Raw genomic sequence first — 20,251 nt, forward strand, 5'->3', positions numbered from 1 at the left:
CACACACATCACACACACATCACACACACACATACACACACACACACACACACACACACACACACATCACAGACACTCAAAGCATATATGTTTTTAAGTGTTAAGTCTTACCAGTATCCCTGCTCTCCTTGCAGGATGGGAAAGACATGAAGACCACTCACAGACTTAGGCCTGTTCCAGCACAACTTAGCACATCTGTATTTACTCAGCAAATAGTTTAGGGCCTTCCCTGTGCCCTAAAGCAATAGCTTTCATCCCTGTGTTTTCCTGCAGCTCATGGTAAGAAATACAGTTTTCAGTGGGATCTCAGTGAGCCCCGTTCAGAGATGAAGTCTTGAGAAGGACTGCTTACCACGTGCGCTAAGCCCAGTGCAGTTGCTTGGTTCTTTTTGGTGCTGCTCCTGACCCACTAACTTACTGACCCATTCTACTACTTGACCCTGACCTTTGGTTAAAAGAGCCTAGGGTTTAAAGGGCAAGCAAAACCACTTCCCTTCGAAGTAAGCTTCTTAGTTCTACCAGGCAAGCCACAGTGCTTACCCACCCGCAGCTGGGCTTCACAGCTGTTCTCCTGAGACCCAAAGGATGGCATATTAGCATGCCACACTGAAAAAGGCACCTGCTGGCCTGTCTTCTTACAATAAAACAATTTTAAATTAGGTGTTGAAATAAGTCACTTCAATTTCTATGATCTACGCTTCTAGGCCTGTAATTCTTGGCCCTGGTGTCCAGGAGCAGGCTGCAGGAAATGTAGATTCCATTGTAGGGGGCAGGTTGAAACAGGCCAGTAGCTTTCAACAGCTTTTCAAAGTACTAGGAAATGGAAAAAAAAAAAGCTGTTAAGAATCACGGCCATAGAGCTTAAAACAGTTTCCAGTACTATAAAAGAGAGCAGAGGAGAAGCAAGGTGGTCCGGCCTTTTGCTGACTCAATTCTCTGGGTTTCATGGTCTCTCCTGACATCCTATTCTTCTTCCTCTAGCTGGATGGCCTTACTGGCTATGGCAAAGACAGCAGCCAGAAGTCTCCCCATCCCAGGTCCAGGGAGCCTGCGACTCGTAGCTTTGAGAGGCTGGTGGTGAATTCCAGCTGAGCAGGGAGGGCTTTATCCTCCTGCCTCAGACTGCCCCTGTGGACCTGCTGCTGGCTGCTGTTAGGTTTAACTCCTGCTCACAGACTCCTCACTATGCTTTGGCCTAACAAACCCTCCCTGAACCCTTTCAAAAAGCCAGCCGGACCTCTACATGTTCATCTGCCACAGCGCAGAAAGCCATTTCTGGACCGTTAAACTGTGACTGGCTCCAGAGGTGTACAACATGTCCATTCTCGCAGTCCAACCTGGATGTCATGTCCTTCTGGAAGCATCTCAAAGTTCTGAACAGCTTTTATAGAAACTGTCCCATGATTCCATTCCACAGAGGGGCCCCATAAACTACACCACTGCCCTTGACCATGAGAGAGAGCCTTCTGCCTGTTCTTTTGGAAGCCTTAGTTTAGAGAATTAACTGAGCTCTCCTGCCTAGACCACAGTGACTCAGTGGAGTTTTTGCAAGCTTTCTGTGACCAACAGGAGACAAAAACAGTACCCTGTGTTTAGAGTCTAAGACGCCTGCAGAGGCCCAAGGCTGCTGGCAGGACTACTTTATGTGCGCAGTTAACTCTGACTGCTTTTAGAGCCACCGATTAGTTCTGGGCTTCACCTGGGTCTCCTGGAGCTTCAGGAGTTTGGTAGGTTCTTTATAGTTCCGCTGCTGAGGCCCACCAGAACTTCCACGTGTTCTCAGAGCAGTCACAGTTGACTTCAGTTCTTAAAATGGAGTCACAGTATAAGAGCTAGGAAGAATTTTGGGTGACATTTCTCAACAGGCAAAAAGCCAGGACCCGAATTCAGGACACCAAGTTAGAGACCCTTGCCCTTCCAACAGTATAATAATGTCCAATAACAGCGCAGACCACACACATCCTGACCTCGACTTGGAATGTTCAGGGTTATTATGACAAACTTGTACTGCCTAACTACAAATCCACCAGATTTTTGTAATTGTAACTGTTGTTATAAGTTGTTTTTATAAGCAGTGGCCCAAAGTAAGTGAGGAAAGCCAATATACAGCATAGATAAAGGTGGAGCTGTTATGGTTCTATAAGGAAGAGAAAGCAAGATGTGGGGGTTACCCATCTGGAAACCTGGTCATCAGGACTCTGAGCAACACAGACACACAGGAGTGCTATCATCTAGAAGAATCACCCAGGCAACGCAGGCCAAGAAGCTAATGAGATCTCATTTGCATTGAAAGGTTCCCCCTGGCGACAATGTGGAGGCCCACACTGAAGGGGGGTGCTTCCTGGAAGAGGTGACAGTGGTTGTCTTAGTCAGGGTTTGTATTCCTGCACAAGCATCATGACCAAGAAGCAAGTTGGGGAGGAAAGGGTTTATTCAGCTTACACTTCCACATTGCTGTTCATCACCAAAGGAAGTCAGCATAGGAACACAGGGCAGGAACTTGGAGGCTGATGCAGAGGCCATGGAGGGGTGCTGCATACTGGCTTGCTTCTCCTGGCTTGCTCAGCTTGCTTTCTTATAAAACCCAGGACTACCAGCCCAGGGATGACACCTCCCACAATGTCCCTCTCTCCATCCTTGATCACTAATTAAGAAAATGCCTTTCAGCTGGATCTCATGGAGGCATTTCCTCAAGGGAGGCTTTCTCTCTGATAACTCTAGCTTGGGTCAAGTTGACACACAAAACCAGCCAGTATGGTGGTTCATAAAACAAGACACATAGGCTCCGGTGAGCCTCAGAAACAGAAGGCTAGAAAAGATTAGAAGTACATTTAGCAGCTCCTGTTGATAGCCTGGGTATAAGGGATAATCAGGCATAAAAAAATGAATACGTTCCCTCCAGTGGGTACCTGGGTGAATGGGGCACTGCAGGCTATATGGGAAAAAGAACCAAGAAGGTGGGTGTAGGACATAGGGCTTTTCCCCTTCTGGGCAGGAGGAATTTAGACAGTTAGGTAAGGATCAACCAATGTGTAGCAGAACTTCACACTAAGTCCGTCCTTGGGGTATTGGACTGCATTTCAACCTAGGCAGGATTGGGGCCAGGTTAAAGCTCTGCAGGCACATGTGTTGAGAAACTGTGCTCTGGTTGGTCTTTATCTCGGGTCTCTTTCTGCCATGCGGCAGAAGTCTATCACTCAAGGGCATGTGCAATGATTGTTCCTGTTTGAAGGGGGTGGTCCGTGAAGTTCCGATGCTCCCGGGATCTAAGTGGTTTAGGTTTAGGACGGTGACTTTGGGCGCCTGTGGCGGATGTTGTGAGGACGATGACTTTGGGTGCCTGTGGCGGATGTTGTGAGGAACAAGACATTTTGAAAGGCTGACAGTAAGATAACTCGGTCAGCCTTATCTCCATTTCTCAGCCCAGAACAGGATGAAACAGGTGAATGATCACCGAGCTTAGACAGGGTGGTCCTTGACTGATCAACACGCCCACATGTTAGAGTCTGACCTCAGGTTCTAAGGCAGGGGAGACAGATAAAAGATGAAAGCAGAGACCCCAGGCTTTTGTTGTGGGAGTCAAGGGAGGGGGAGGGGGAGCAAAAACAGCTTCTGAACAGCTGTTTCAGTACGAGCTGCATCAAATGCCGGCCTCCCCAGAACCTCCTTGTCCCTTCTAGAGACACACATTTATTACCACTGGAGGACTGGAGTTGAAACAGACAAACCCAGACTGTTTGAAAAGACAAATGGATAAAATTAGGCCTGAGCGATGACTGGAAGGACTGTCACTGTCCATTAGTCAAACTCCTTTAAAACTCATGTGCAGAAGAGACCTAGCAACCTGACTGGTGAGGGGAAAGCTGGCTGGAGCCCGTGAGATTGCAGGGATGGGGAGGAGAGGACCACTTTAGAGCGGTCCACACAGCTGCCCAAGGTGATTCCATAAAGGCAGCAAGTCTACATTTACTAAGTGCTTTATATTGAAGGGGTTCAGTTGTAGTTTGGGGGGTTTTTTGTTTTGTTTCAGTTTTTGTTTTTTAAGAAATGGGTTTAAAAGCCAAAGAATCTTAGTTTATAAGATACTGGAGAGATGCCAAGATGGTAAATCCCATACAGGCAGTGATAAGATGTGGTGACTTTTGGCATTTAAATTTCCATCCCAAAGATATCACTAAATGCCTTTGGAAGTGAAGATGTTGCGTCCCATCAGAAGCCCTGTAATAATTCTGTAAAGCTGTCTATTAATTCATAGGGTTTTATTTTCCAACAAATTAGATAGGATGCATTTGGGGAAGGGGGCTGAGTAAAGGAGGTATGGGAAGAAGCCTCCTTCCCGAGACTTACATGGTTGGCATCAGACCCCACTCCCACTCAAGCTCCACAGACCCAGCTATAATGTGCACCAGCAGCTCTGTCAAATTCCCATGGCTGCATTAGAAGTCTTCACTTTCCCCGTGTTCCCTGGCTGAGAACAAGGCTCCCTTTCTCAATGGAGGGTAGAGGCCTCTAGATATGGGCTAGTGTTTACTGCTGAAAGAATCACGCTGCCCCAGTACAGCAGTGAGCCTTGCATCCTAGCTCCTGGCTCACTGGACCTCCAGCCCTCATGACCCTTTGAACGGCACAGCCAAGCGGCTGCTTCAGAAGACACAAACTAGCTCCTCGACCAGCAGAGAACTGGTATCAGAGACAGCCCCGGAAAGAGGCGCAGAATGTGGATACGCACCGGGTCCTATGGCCGCTTTCCCCAACTGTAAAATGCAACAATAATATTGAGCCCTCAAAGCACTGAGTCTAACAACGTTAGATAGTAAGAGAACTAAACGGTAAGAACCAGACTGGAAAGATGGCTCCGTTGGTAAAGTGCTTGCCTGGTAGGCAGGAGGGCTAAGTTGGGTTCTTGGCATGTATGTAAAAATGGTAGACACGTTGGCTATGTTTGTGTCTCAGTCAGGGTTTATATTCCTGCACAAACATCATGACCAAGAAGCAAGTTGTGGAGGAAAGGGTTTATTTGGCTTCCATTTCCATACTGCTGTTCATCACCAAGGAAGTCAGGACTGGAACTCAAGCAGGTCAGAAAGCAGGAGCCGATGCACAAGCCGCGAAGGGATGTTCTTTACTGGCTTGCTTGCCCTGGCTTACTCAGCCTGCTCTCTTATAAAACCAAGACTACCAGCCCAGAGATGGCACCACCCACAAGGGGCCTTTCCCCCTTGATCACTAATTGAGAAAATGCCTTACAGTTGGATCTCATGGAGGCATTTCCTCAACTGAAGCTCCTTTCTCTGTGATAACTCCAGCCTGTGTCAAGTTGACACCCCAATCCAGCCAGTACAGTTTGTAATCCCAGAGCTGGGATTGTGGAGACAGAATTCCCAGGGCTTTCTGGCCAGTCAGCCTAACCTCAGTGGTCAGATCCAGACCTCTGAGAGACCCTGTCTTAAAAGACGGTGAACAGTATCTCTTAGATGACACCCAAGGGTGTTCTCCAACCTCCACATACATGCAAACACGCACACACGTGTGCACATATGCACACAAGCATGCACACATATAGACTAGAAATAAATAGCACAAATCATGCTAAGTGCTTTGCACAGTGCCTGGGCTCTGGCAAGGTGGGGGCCAAAGCTGTGTCAAAGCACGAATGGTCTCAAAGTGACCGGGCAGGGGTAACTTCCCAGCCTTGAGTGCAGGGGGGGACTGTTAACAGCTTAGATCTGGATGGAGATAGAAATCCTTTAGTGATGAAGACTCGGTCCTCGAATCCCTTGCTAAGCTAAATTCTCTTCTGTCCCTATAGGGTTACTTTAGGAGTGCTGCGTTCCCCCTAAGGCCAGGTAATGATGTTTGTCACTGGATCTCAATATTTTCTCTAGAACACAAAGTACATTGCAAAGGGAAAATTCTTCTGATTTTTGGAAATAAAAGAAGCCTGAGGTTTAAAGAAAAGCAATTTTCCACTTCGAATCTTTAAAAACATTTAACTTAATTTGGATGTAATTAACATTTAGATTAGAAGCTTCAAGCCTCCACTGTGGTTTCCCTCTCTTGGGTCTCAGGCTTCTCAAGATGCTCTAGGGGACTAAGACTGCTTGAGCCTGTACCTCAGAGAACGAAGGTTCTTCCTGGGTGTGATGGCAAGGGCCTTTAACTCTAGCACTCTGGGAGGCAGGGGCAGATGGATCTCCATGAGTTCAAGGCCAGTCTGGATTACAGAGTGAGTTCCAGGACAGCCATGCATAATGAGACCTGATCACAAAGAAGGAAGGGAGGGAGGAATGAGGAGAGAAAAGAAAAGAGAAAAAAAGAATGGAAAGGAAAAATAAAAGCTCTGAATTCTAGCTCCAGAGCACCCATGTGGACCAAGGGCCACATCCGTACAGCACTGAGTTCCACGTTGAGGCTTGACAGGTTCTGTTCTGTTCTATTCTATTCTATTCTGTAATGTTCTATTCTGTTCTGTTCTAAGACCAAGTTCCTCCAGGTAGCCATGGCTATCCAGGAACTTGCTCTGTAGACCAGGCTGGCCTCAAACTCACAGAAATCTGCCTGCCTGAGACTCCTGAGTGCTGGGATTAACAGAACTCCAGCACCACCCCAAAACCTTTTTTTTTAATTCACTCTTTTCCCTGGCTTTCTTCAAACACAACTTTTCCAAGCACTTTTTAGTCCTTAATCCAGAGACTTTCCAGTCTCTATCCAGTGTTTCTATTTCTAAGGTGTCTTTCATGCCCTCCAGGTCTTCTTTAAATCACAGAAGAGACTAAGTAAGTGTCTCAGCACCAAGTCTCAGATCCAGCGGGGCCACCATTGGTTTCCAGGCCGCTAGCTTTTCTCAGGGCTTCCTGGTCTATGTCACGGAGAACAGGAGAGATGGCAGAGGTGTTTCATCCATAATAGGAAGTCATGCTTCTAGCTGGACCTAAGTGTCTGGAAGCTTCCTCTAATCATACATAAGGCTGTAAGGTAGGACCCCGCTTCCTTTTCTTGAGTGGTGTCCCCTTGGATAACGTTCTTTCCTTGCTTCGGGAGCTGAGGCAGGTGATGTGGTACCTACCCCTGCCTCCTCCAGATCCCACTCTAAATGGAGCCGCCTGCCCTCCCACAGTCCCTGGGGTTTACCCACAATTACAGCTGGCTACCTGTTTGACCAGTGCACTACCCAGTCCCCTGACCTCTCCGATCATTCCCTTGTGTTTGGCTTTCCTGGCATCTTCCCTTCCAACACCCTTGTTCAAGTCCATCAACTGCCCACCAGGTATGGCCTCACTCCTGAGCCTGCTACAGGCACTGAAAGTCATTTGTTCCTGTAAATAATGCATATGTCATACAAGTCTTCTGAGTGTGAGGGTTATAAAACTGATTAGAAAGACCCCATTCTGTCCTCGGGGATCATGAGGTGGGGGTAGGATAGCAGAATAAGAAAGAAGCAGCAGAAAGCTGTCCAGAGTATGGTCAGGATGGCCCCGGCCAGCTAACATCATTTTATAGAGTGTTCTTGGGTTTCTAACCGCGTCCTGGTGATACATAGATACATTCAGTCACCTGGTAAATATCTGTTGGATTAGAGCCTCGTCAGTATTTTAGCAGATGAGAACACATAAAAACTAACATGGCTTCCAATGAAAGTGGGGCAGCGCCCGTGGGACTTGCTCATTGGTTATGTAGCTGGAGAGGGAAGGATGAGGTCAGCAGTAGAGTACTGGTTTCTGAGTTAGGTAGCTGGCTTGATAGTAGTGGAGAGGGGCTCATACTGGGGAAAGAGCAACAGGAAGTCTAATCGCAGAAGGCATATCTGAGATGCTAGCCAGATCTAGCAGGCATCCATCGCTGAAGGTAGGAAGTGGCCATTTTGGCATTGTCAACATGCCGTTGGCTCTTGAGCCTTCAGATGAAAGATTTTACCCATGCACAGAGTCCACAGTGAAGAGGAAGAAGTATGCCAAGCCTCTCTAGCTCATGGGTGGTGCAGGGGAAAACAGAAGAGATGTAAGCTGTAAGCTCGGTGTTGGGGTAGAGGGGACGGCAGGTTCACAGGCCCATGATACCTGATTTCTTCATCCCCAGAGAGGCCTGGAAGCCTCAGACCCGGTAGCCACTATGAACACTACATCTGCAGAAGACACGAGAGACAGTCCATGGAGAATGGCTCGGTGCGCCTGCAGTTTTAGTGGGACTTTGTCCACCGAGAAAGTTTCAACAAGACACAGTTCTAAGGGAAATGACTTATAGGCCAGGCTTTGGGAGAGCCATGCCCCAAGCCCAACCTGAAAGTGCTAACTTCCCAGAAGCCTTCAGGAGACCACAAGACTCAAAGGGTCATCCTTGGCTGTCTGTCCTGCTGTCAAGAGATCACAGCAGTGTTGTTTGTGGCTAGATTTAAAGATTTCTGAACCAAAATCAAAAGGCCTACCCTGTGGAAATGGGTCACACGGAGTAAAACCTTGTCCTCTGGAGGCTTCTAGATGCCAATGGCTCCTCTGTGCCTTGCATGTGGCTTTTGCTGAGAGCCATTTTCCCTCCCTTCCAAAGGCTCCATCTCTATGCAGGATTTGTAGAACCAGGCATACCACTGAAGGCAGAGTCTGGCCCAGCGTGCTTATCAGCTCCTGGCTTCTGCTCCCACTCCCATTTTCTATACCCAGCTGTCAAGCACCAAGCTTCTGCTCCCACTCCCATTTCTATACCCAGCTGTCAAGCACGAAAGTAGTTGCTTGAAATAATAGCCTTATAGTCTTGGGGAAAATCTGGCTGGTCCAGATATTTCCTCTGTCTTTTGCATCCTTCATCATGCGGACCTGCTGTTGTATAGGTGGTGGACTGATGACTTAGGAAAGATGATGTTTGCTTGTTTAATTTTTTTGAAGATGTTTTTAGGCTCACAGAAAAAAAAATGGAAAGCAGGGTACAGTTTTCATCTACCCGCCACCCCCTATGCACACAGCATCCTTACCAGAGGAAGCATGTCTGCTAGGGCTGACAGCTCTGTGTTGATGTAATGTCAGAGTCTGTGGCTTACATTAGAGATTAGGGGCCCTGTGGTCTTGAACAAATATCCAGTGACATAATAGGTATCTATTAGTACCCAGCACAGACTGCCTGCATAACTCACCGTCCCCTAGCCACAGTGAGGCAATTTTTATTGAAGGGGTTAGGGGACAGTGTGTGTTAATGTGGAAATCCCAGGGACAAACCAGTGGGTCATCAGCTCTGTTCCAGGCCACTGTGCTTAGAATTTGTCCTGCTGTCCCCTCTTCTTATTCATGTTGCTTGCAGTCCAGTGTCCCTTCCATTTCCTAGATCATGAACCTTACCCAGGTGTCCTTGTGCCTTTTCAACAAATGGCACGTAGGGGTTCGAGTCCATGACCAGTGGCTCCTGAAGCTGACCACCTTGCTCACCTCTGTTATATTTTATTTATAAAGTCACACTTGGTAGCACAGTCCCTCTATGTTTTCTGAAGCCCAAACAAATAAAGTATGAAAATTAGGTAGGCAGAAAGCAGGGGAAAGAGCCCGAGTATAAAGCTAAGTTGGATGCTGAACGTCCCCCAGCTCAAAGGTGGTCTAAAGGGAGTGGGTGGTCAGGATCACACAGAACAGTCAGTCTGCATGGGAGATCAGCTGGGTAGTAAGTGGAGGCACTTTGCTCATAAGAGGAAGAACAGACCATAAATGTTTTGCAGACATTGAGTGAATTCCCCCAAAATGAGAAGCCTTGGTCTTCCACTTTGGCACAGTGGAGTAATGGCGCACAGTACCCAAACATAGCTTGCTGCCATTAGGAAAGACCACAGGCAGTGTATATGCTAGATGAAGCATCTCCAAAGGGCTGGTCTCAGGGCTAATTGTTCTGATGCTCAACTGGCTGCCTCTGCACACACTCTCCCATCTATCTCTTCATGCCTCGTTTTGCTTGTCTCTAAGATACCATAGCGACATCATTTCCTGACATCATTTCCTGATAGGAATGTATTAATGTACGTGACTAGGTTTAGTTAAGGGACTATAACTGGAGTGGGAAAACAAAGGGTTGTCCTCCTGTCCTGCCCGAGACCCTTTCAGACTCTTTCTGTGACCATTTACTGTGTCATGGGCCACCCAATGACATAGCCAGCCCCAGCCCCAGCCCCAGCCCCAGCCCCAGCCCCAGCCCTGCCCAGTCCTTGTCATCAGATAGTGTTGGCACCATTTAAGGGAAGATTGTTCTGTGAACACAAAGGTTCTTTGTGAGGAAGAATCAAGTCTTTACTGCTGAGTTTGAGAATATATGCTACTGTTTCTTTCAGTAACCATTTGAGAGGAATTCACATCTGGTGTTTCAAAACACCTGTGTTCTGTTGAAAGAATAATTATCCTCCTGCAATGTCTCAGTGTTAGTAAGGTCCTCTCTGAGTTGTCCATTTGGAAATACATAATCCGATATTGTTCTGCTATATTATTGGAGTATCTTGGGAGGGAGGGGCTCCCTCGAGTAAACAGATATCTTATTAATTAAATTCCATTTTTCTTTTCTCTGCCTCTCATTTCAGAACAGTTTGATCACCACTGTCCCTGGGTAGGCAACTGTGTGGGGAAAAGAAACTACAGATTTTTTTATATGTTTATTTTATCCCTGTCCTTTCTGACAGTCTTTATATTTGCATTCGTTATCACACACGTCATCCATCGTAAGTATGCCTGGCGGAACAGGTGACGTATGTAATCATTTGCCTGACCTTGGCTTTTCTGATGTGATTCTGAGTTACTATTTCTGACCATTCTGGCTTTCTCCCCATCCCCCAGCCCCTCCTCCCTTCCAGTCTACTCACTCTGGGCTTTACTTTCTCCATCCCTCTACATCCCACCCCCCTCCTTCCTAAACCCCGTCCCTCCAATGGCAGTTTCCAGATGATACCTGGACCAGGTCCCACTTATGCTAACAAGGCATCACACTGACATGCCTGCCCTCTCCCACCTCAGTGATGTCTGCTGGGGGTCCCCTGAAAGGTTCACCCCTCCGTTTTGTACAGACATAATGATAACTACCGAATAGCTGAATCTGCTCCCAAATGACCCGTGGTTTAAAAATATACATCCCTAGAGGAAGAATATGTCATGGTGTCGACTGACCCATGGTTTAAAAATATACATCCCTAGAGGAAGAATATGGCTGGGGACAGATACTGGGTTTTCTCCTCCACACATTATATATGTTCAAAATATACATCCAATGAGATCCTCATTTCCTGCCAGAGTATGAACAGTCTCTGATGAATAAAGAATGTGGCTTTTTTTTTTAACTTAGATTTGAGGGTAAGTGATTTTAACCTATTTGCATAAGAATGCAGCTTTTTTTTTCCTCATTCACCATTGTGAAGTTCGTACTGAGCTGCTTTGTCTCCAAGTTATTCCCTTTCCCACAGCTGGGGATGGTGAGAAGGAAGTTAATTGGTATTGAGCTACAAATCTAGACCTTTAAACTTCCATTAGAGTGTCACTGCCCACATTAGCTAGCAGTTCTGCCTCTCAGCCATTCCCAAAGTAAAGAACCCATTAGCAAGCACACAGCCTTGCTCTGGTGTGTTTCTGGAAGTATCTAAACAGAGCGGCTCTATTGTCTTCCCCTGCTGGTGTGGATCTCATGAATGGAGCAGGCTAAGGCTCTGTAGATTCCATTTCCCTCTCCTCCTGTTTGGGTGGAGTCCAGGGATGGACTAGGGAAGTAGGGGGTCCAGAATGGTTCCCAGTGGTCTCTAAGCAGCAGTCAAGTGTAGCCATCAGCTACCCAAAGGACTCACAGCTCTTCTAATCTCCAGGCATTTCTGATGTAATTCTCTTGTCCAGACGGGACACAAACCCGGAACGCATGCCTGAGAGTCTAAGTCAGTGGGTTTGTGGAAGAAGCTTGGTACTCGTCGGAGTCTTCTTCCATGCCTGTTGGAGCTGGTGCCAAGGTGGCTTTGCAGAGAACCCCCCTTTCTTGGGGCTTTTTGAATCCCCAAATGGCAAAAGCAGAGCTGGTCTGTAGGTTCACGCACAAAAGCAGCAGAGAAAAAGCCAAGGGTGTTAGGTTTGTCTTGAAGGAAGTGATTGTTCACCTGGGCAGAATGAGCACCAACACTCCGCACACACATGATACTCAGGAATAGGGTTTTTTTGCCTTACATTCTTTTATAAATTTTATAAACTTTCTTACGAAAAAAAAAAACTTGCAGATAAAAAAAAAAATCATGTGGCAGAATTAACCAGGGTCCAAACTCTGTGCCGCACCATGAATCTCCACATGGTTGAAATAGGCACGACTTACAATCTCACATCCTTCAGGGAAGCCCAGGCAGCTTCCGGTTCACGCTATCAGGTTGCATTCCGAGCCTCACCAGAGCTTTCCGCCTACTTTTCCCTTGCTCAATCTTGTATATAAACACCAGGAAAACATATGCACACTTGTGCAGTTCATCACACACGCACACACACTCATAAACCTCACAAGCTTTCGCACGTACACCTGGTCACATGTCCTCATGCACCTGCACACACACACACACTAAAAACCTTTAAAATTTGTTTAAAGTAGGATGTCATTATATCAAAAACAAAGCCTGATCTCTCTTCTCATCAGATTCAGCTTAACTCAAACTCCCCCAGTGTGTCCTTGCAGGACAAGGGTAACACCATCACCCAAAAGGCGTCAGTCAGTGAACTTTATCTCTGTTTATTCTGGTTAGCAATAACTTCCCAGGAAGACTCACTGGTCGCTAAATTCCTAAGACCTCTACTACCAAGAGTTAACAAATGTAGGCAAAACAGAGGAAACTGTGTAGGATTTTGTTTTCCTGTTAAAATGAGAAGAGCACAAGAGCAATCAAAGATATAATTTATGGGAGAATATACAGATACACATCTGCTTTCATTGAAGAAAAAAAATAATGTCCTGCAGATGTTGGTTCTAATTCTGAATCTGCCGTCTTCTGGAAACCATGCTCTCCGAGCAGTGCACTGGGTGCCTGCCCTAAGGCTTATGAAATACAAAGATTGTTTAGTGGGTGTTGAGACACTTGCTCTTCTTCTGTAGATAAAAGCATTGAGCATGGGGGTGAGGAGGGGCTGAGTGTCTGAAGAGTAAATCTTGGCTTCATTCCCACAGGTTCACAGCAAAAGGGATTCCTCGATGCCCTTAAGGACAGTCCAGCGAGATATCCTTTCCGGTGGCTCAGGGGGGACTTTGCTCGTGGAGTCAGTCTTTCACCAGCCCCTACATTCTTTATTTATTCTTACCTCTTTAGTTCTCTGGATTTGGCTTTTCTTCTCATGCGTCACACCCTCAGTGTGACTTACTGAGGCACTGGGAGCCTCACAGAACATTCCCTTGTCTGAGGAATGGCATCTGAACAGTGAGTCTCCAGGTGGCTCCCGCAGCCCTGTCTAAACTGCAGAGCTCCTTAGCTTGAAGGCTGTGTATGGAGTTTTATCTGCCTCTCCCACCCCAGAAGCCAGCTGAGATTTGTGCTCCAGCAGGTTAGGCTGAAACGGAGCTGTGAGCCTGCCTGATGTCACTGTGGTTAGCAGATGCTTCTCACATTCATGGATGCCCAGGTGTGAGTCTGTCTGGGGCATGGGGCACCAGGTGAGAGTCCTGGGCTACTCGGGAGACTCTGGGGTACTTAACAATGTTCCTCTGCAAGTGCAGGAACCTGTATTGTCTCTAGACAGAACTCTCTTTCACAAACCTGCAAGGTTAAGTCATTTAGATAAACAGGGGCCATTTCCCACCCTCCCAAACAGCGCATATATTCATGCACCCCGGTATTATGAATCTTAAAAGAAAAAAAAAGTTGGTGTATTAAGTGCTGTGTGGCTTCTGCTGAGTGAGCCCAGGCTTATGCTGATTTGCTGTGGAATCACACAGAAGGGCCTGCTGACCTAGCTCCTCAGATTCAGCTCCCCTTCTCCTCACATAACAGGGTAGAGCGCATCTGAACTGCTCATTAATTTCAGGAGTGGTTTTTAAAGGTGGTATGGTAAACATGTGCTTGCTTTCTAAAGTAAAGCCATCTATGCTGCTGAACCCCGGAATATAGAATGAATGAATGTGTGTGTGTGTGTGTGTGTGTGAGAGAGAGAGAGAGAGAGAGAGAGAGAGAGAGAGAGAGTTGGGGGCAGGGCATATTTACACAATAGCATATTATCTCCTCCTGGCCCTGCAGAGCACTGTGGACTGCACAGGTGGCTGGATTACCAGTCATCCTCGGTAGTCAGCTGGTAACTCGTTAATGGTGTCTGTGTGGTGGAAAGAGACTAGGGAATGCTGATAACGAGCAATGGGAGGGGATTGAAGAATAAATTCCACGTGTTCTATCTCCTGTTAATGATCCGAAAAACTGGAGTTAGTTACAGGTTAGCAAGGAGAAAGGATAGTTCATGGGATCAAGTGCTCACTGAGCTGCTAAGAACACGTTCATCAAGGGCTAGCATCCCTTGTTCCTTCCCACAGCACCCAGAGGGTGACCAGCTTCAACGGGTCTTAAAGTGAAGCTTGGCCTGTGTCCCAGGAACAATCACATCTAATAACAATAGTTCTCAACCCTCCTAACGCTGCGACCCTTTAATACCATTCCTTGTGTTGTGGTGACCCCCAACCATAATGTTATTTTGTTGTTATTTCGTAACTGTAGTTTTGCTACTGTTATGAATCATAATGTAAATATTAATCATAATGTGATTAATATCCAATGTGTAGGATGTCTGACCTGAGGCCCCTGTGGGACTTGAGACCCCAGTGGATTGAAAACCACTGTTTTATGAGAACCAACCCCAGGGCTGCTGCCAGTGTGTGGTGGGTGAGTCTGACCTGTAATGCTTCCAGAGCTGTCCCTTGCCTGGTGGTAGTGCTACCTACAGCTCACCCTCTCTAGACCTTCAGGCTTCAGCACAGGCGCCATAATGCTTCCAGAGGAAGGTCTGAGCTGGATTGCCTGAGTGTTGGACCAAGGCTCGTGCATGCTGGCAGGTACTCTAGGAGGAGGGGATAACTTGTCTTTTCAGACTTTTGGTGACTTCAAACCTGGTCTGACCATGGCCTAAACATACCTTGATGAGAAATAAGGGCCCAGGCAGAGGCTTGACATAGCAGACTTATTCTGAAAAACACCCAGCTAAAAACCAGTGTCACTGAGGAAGTGAGAGAGGAGGGAGGCGCATGGACCTCATAGCTAACCACAGCACCTTACCGGAAATGTCAACGTGAATGATGGCAGTGTTGACCAATGACAGGCAGGAATTTAGGAGAAAAGAACCGCCCACCAGCCTCAACAGTGTATAGGACCACTGTAGCCCACTAAGAGTGGACAAGGAGGGAGAAGAGGGGGTCACAGACAGCCTGGAATGGAAGGGACTCGGCAGGCCACATCCCAGTCAGCATCCCCACCTCAGCCCCTCATCCTCCTTTGTCTTTCCCATCTCTTCCTGCCTCCCAAGGCTGCCCACCACTTCAGGGCCTCACTTTGATTTTTACATCAAAGAAGCAGAGGCTTGGGGGGGGGGGGTGTAGAGAGAGAGCGCGAGAGAGAACGCCTCTGGTCAGTAGCCAGCTAGGTAGCTGCTCCTACCCTACTTTTATGAGATCCCCTCCTCCCTCAGAAAGAGATAAGGAGAACCTACTCTAAACACACAGGACCAGGCCTTTGCATGTCCAGCCAGTTGGGTCCAAGCAGAGGAGAACTACAGGGCAGTTTGTCCTGTAAAATTCCTTTGATGAACTCCTACCTTAATGAGCCACACCTGAGGGTCACAGGCTGAGGACGACAGACCCTGGCCTTTGAAGCACATTCACTCCAGAAGGGCCTGGTCTATGGTGACAAGACAGTGCATGCCTCATGCCTGCTTCTTCTCCCTCTGTGACATCAGCAGGCCTGGGTGTGTAACGTCATAGACTGTGCTTAGGTGAGGCAAGGGACAGATTGGAAGCACTGTGGTGATTCCCGTCTCTGAGGCAAAATACCTCATGAAAGTTCTCTGTCTGGAGTGGGGGATGAGGGGGGGGGCACTTTAGCTCACAGCTGTAGGGGTTTGTGGTTGAGGTTCTTCTCATCTTCAAAGAACAGGAAGCAAAATGAGGACCAGAGCAGAGTCTGCCTCTATCCCCGCCTCTATCCCCACCTCTATCCCCGCCTCTATCCCTGCATCAAGTCTGGCCCCCTTCGCCTGTCTCTGACATTTAAGCCCCAGGTTACCAAAACTTCTGCAACCCCCCCCAAAACGTGCCACTAGCTGGAAACTGAGCTATAGGGGACATTTCACATTCAAACTATAACAGGAGGTCATAAGGGGTGCCTTGGAGACAAAGGGTCACAGGAGACAAGGGAGATACTAACATTGAATAGATTGAAGATAAATGGTAAGTTCTGAGATACAAAGAAAACTTCATGGATTGATTTCACGTTTTCTCTCTCTCTCTCTCTCTCACACACACACACACACACTTTATCACCCCACAGTAACTTCAGGGGTTCCCCTTTAGTTACCCACTTGTCAAACAGAAGGAGGAAAACATATGGAAGTCCCATCCCACAGGAAAGGCCACTGGTCAGACATCTCAGGGAGCCATGCAGCGGACACTTCCTCCAGTATCCTCATGTTCCCAAGGGCAGAAACCCTTGGGAGTGTGTGCAGGGAACACCAGCATACCCTGGGCTTCCCTGCAGAATCCCCCAGAGAGGAGACCCCACCATATGCCATCACACCACTGTAGCATGGCATTAACATCTCATTAAAGGGATTACAGTCATTTGTAATCATGACTTATTGTTCGGGGCTCCCCAGATGAAAAGGATTTCCTGCGGTTGGTAAATCAAGTGGCAGTTGATTCTCGAAGGCTTTCTAGAAAGCCTCTTTCTCTCCAATTTGCATTCATTTCAATGCTTGCCCGCCTGAGAGGCCTCCACAGACTAATGGGCACTGGTCTCTTTTAATGGCATTTACTAGAAGGTTGGCAGAAAGAAGGACACCATGTGGCGCAGTGGGAAAATAATGAAGCTTTGGCCCTAGCTGGTGGATGGTAATGTCCAAAAGACTACAAGAAAATCAGCACAGATGCCCTTAGTGTCATACTCAGCCGCACCGACCTGTCCAGCAAAATCCAGGGTCGTGCCTGACACTACCTAAGCAAGAGCCACAATCTCCCCCACGCCAGCCCTGATCCACTCAGAAAAAGAGGCCAGTGCCTTCCCACCACCCCCAACCGATGAGAGGAAGGGAGGCCTGAAGCTTAAGCCTCCGATTACGTTGCATAAGATCGTAGTGTGGATAGGGAGTTGATTACGGTTGAAAGGTCTCTTCTGGGAAGAGTTACAATGAGAAGAAAGGAAGGGTTTTCCTGACCCTTCACTGTGTACACTTCTTGTCAGTCTTTGTCTGTCCTTCCAGAAGGTCTTACGGAAGTTGGAATTCATGCTTGCACGCTCTCACATATACACCTATATGTGGCTAAGAAGTGGCTGGCACATTACAAGGACCCTACTCTTTGTGTTGTCCCACAGTTTGGCTTTGTTTTAAAATATTACAAGGAGATAAATCCACCTTGTTCTTTTTTACCTCCCTTCTAAATCTCCCCGCACAGGCAGCATGTTCTTTGGGTGGATATTCACATGCCTTCCTTTCTGTCCTGTTCTAAAGGCGAGATCGTAGAGCTCAGAGCAGTGGTACTCACTCACCTAGAACCTGAATACTTGGGAAGCTGAGCTTGAGGACAGCACCTTTGGGTGGGCGACCATGGCAGGCAGCACCCACAGACAAGGAGTGGGGAGGGTAGAAGCCGTCCAATAGGGAAATTCTCAGGAACATGTTTTTTACCTGGTGAGATCCCAAAAGCATCTTGGGAATGATACTGGTCCATGGTCGCCTGCCTCAGAATGACACGTCCGTTCTCCCAACTTCGTGCTGTGAGCCATGTTGGGACTTGCCCCGTCTGTCCCAGTGCCATCCCTTACTCTGATGACTGGCAACGTCTCCGTGCCCTCACTCAGTGGTGGTTCTTGCTCGGTTTCCCACTGCTCTTGTACAGCTTGTCACTAAGTGGCCTCCTTGGCAGCCCATTTGTCAGACTCTGCTTCTTAAAAAGCTCCCTTTGGGATGCTGGTGACTCCCGCTCTGAATCTGGAACCTACACACACAGGAGAAGAAGGTCTGAGAGGAGGACTGTGGGTAGATGAACCTGTGAAAGAGCCACTTCCCCTGTTCACGGGGTCACTCGTTCATGCAAATGGCCACCATCATGGGCCGGTGGCCAGGTGACAGCACAGTTGTGGTTTTCCTACCTGCAGGTAGAACCATCCATCTGAAGGAGACCTCGACAGTACCCAGATTATGAAGGAGCCATTCCCGAGAGGTGTGCCTGCTTCAGAGTAGGCTGCCAGGCAGATAACAGCCACAAGCCACCAACACTGTTTCTTATGTTTTAGACAGCAACCCGCCTCCATGTTGAGTTCTCTCTAGTGAGGACTATTGACTTCACATCTGAAGCCCCACCAAGACGTGGCCCAGCACATCGTGGAAATGGCAAAAAGAAGAGGTCCCATGTAGAGCCCTCTAAGTGTGGTCCCTCCCTGGCCATCCAGAGATCCTTGTTACTAAGGAAACCAACATGCATTCCACACTTGGCCAAAGAAGCACCTCCATCGTGGCCTCACCGTCATGAGCACCAAGTCTACAAAGCTGTGGCTGCCACGTGGCACTGCTGCTGTGTGGGGTCTTAGAAAGGGGCATGTGTCTCCTAGACGCCCGCCCAGGGACCGGGTTTGGTCCAATTCTGCCGTGACTATGTGAGCTTTTAAAGGGGACTTGATCTCTGGGCCTCAGCTTCCTGCCTGAAATAAAGAGACTAGGAACACCCTGCTCAGCTTGACTCGAGGCCTCTGTGTCTCTGTGGTGTGGAGGCACTTCAGGGAAGTCTTTTGGATTTTGTTTTTGTTGTATATTTCTGAGATTATATGAAAGCTTGTTTTCCTGTGCATCTTTCTAAGAAAAGAACAAGAACCCCAAGATGCTGAAGATGTAGTATGTGGTCTCTCATTGTCTACGTTTCTCCCCAGCCTGAAGCATCCTTAACTATTTTGCCTGGATCTCCCCCAAGTCTCTGCCTTATTTTTCCCCTTCTCCCTCCACACCCCCTGCAAGCAGAGCCTGTTCCCTGGAGCACTGAGCTGGTGATTGCCCAGCCTGCTCTTTGGGTTCACAGGGAAGGCTCTGGAACCCTCTGTAGGCCAGCACTTTTCTGAGGCTTTGAACATTCTGCCCTTAGTGCAAACTCTCAGGAGTTTCAGAGAATTCATAGCTAGCCCCTGGCTAAAAAGGAGCAGCCTGTCTTATCGGATGGATGCTGAGAGAGATGGAGAGAGTCTGGCAGTCGAAATGATTGTCATCTGAAGCCATCCCTGATTCAGTCAACAAACATCCAACTTCCTATTGAATTGACTCTCAGTGGAATTTGTTTCTTCTCATTTCTATTTTTAAAAATGAGCAGAAGGGTTTTTGCAACTTTTAAGAGGCAAGCACACCCTGATCCTAGTTACAGGACAAGCCGCTGCGGCCAGTGAAATACGTTGTTAGAACATCTGTACCTGAATCTGCGAGCAGATATGAGGAGAGCATATCCAGTTTCCACAGTCACCCAATCTTATAAGAAGGGTCCTTCTGTCCCTTGAACTGGGATGAGGTCAGCCTCGGACCACTGGCCTCCAGCAAGAACTGGAAAAAGAACCAGCTGAAGAGCCCTCTTGTGCTGGCTGTGTAGATTTCTGGCATTCAACACTCAGTTCTGGTCTCTGTTGTTGCTAGAGTCTCGGGTAGCCAAAGCTGGCCTCAAAGTTACCCTGTAGCCAAGGATTACCTTGAACTTGATCCTCCCACATCTGCCTCTGGATGTGCTGGGGTATCATAGGCATGTACCCCATGCCTGGTTTTCTGCAATGCCAGAGAGTGAATGCAGGGAATTGTGCCAGCAAGGTAGGAACTTACCACCTGAGATAGAACTCCCCTCAGCTGTTTCCAAAGCTTCCCACCTCGGTGTCCTCAGTTGTTAGCCAGAGTGGTATTTATGAATGGGCTACCCTCGGGGTACAGTGAGGTCGTTCTTGTGAAGCCTTTAGAACAGTGCTGGCATGCCTCCCGTGATGGCAGCCGTTGTTACCGAAGAGCCTGCCTGTTCCTCAAGACATAGAGTCTTAGACAGCATTATCATCTGGGTGGGATGGCAAAAGTACCTCGCT

The 20,251-nt window shown here is 47.8% G+C and overlaps 1 protein-coding gene across 4 annotated transcripts in view; it reads left to right on the forward strand.

The window, feature by feature from the left end:
* Zdhhc14 (zinc finger DHHC-type containing 14) overlaps positions 1–20,251 on the forward strand; it is a 260,087-nt gene that overhangs the window by 206,828 nt on the left and 33,008 nt on the right. For all 4 annotated transcript variants that reach the window (XM_021186296.1, XM_029471060.1, XM_021186298.2 and 1 more), the window contains exons 4-5: positions 10,541–10,678; positions 13,135–13,183. In XM_021186296.1, the coding sequence (XP_021041955.1) occupies positions 10,541–10,678; positions 13,135–13,183 (187 nt within the window). The remainder of the gene's footprint in view (positions 1–10,540; positions 10,679–13,134; positions 13,184–20,251) is intronic.

This window comes from Mus caroli, chromosome 17 (genome assembly GCF_900094665.2).
Source record: "Mus caroli chromosome 17, CAROLI_EIJ_v1.1, whole genome shotgun sequence".
Lineage (NCBI taxonomy): Eukaryota > Metazoa > Chordata > Mammalia > Rodentia > Muridae > Mus > Mus caroli.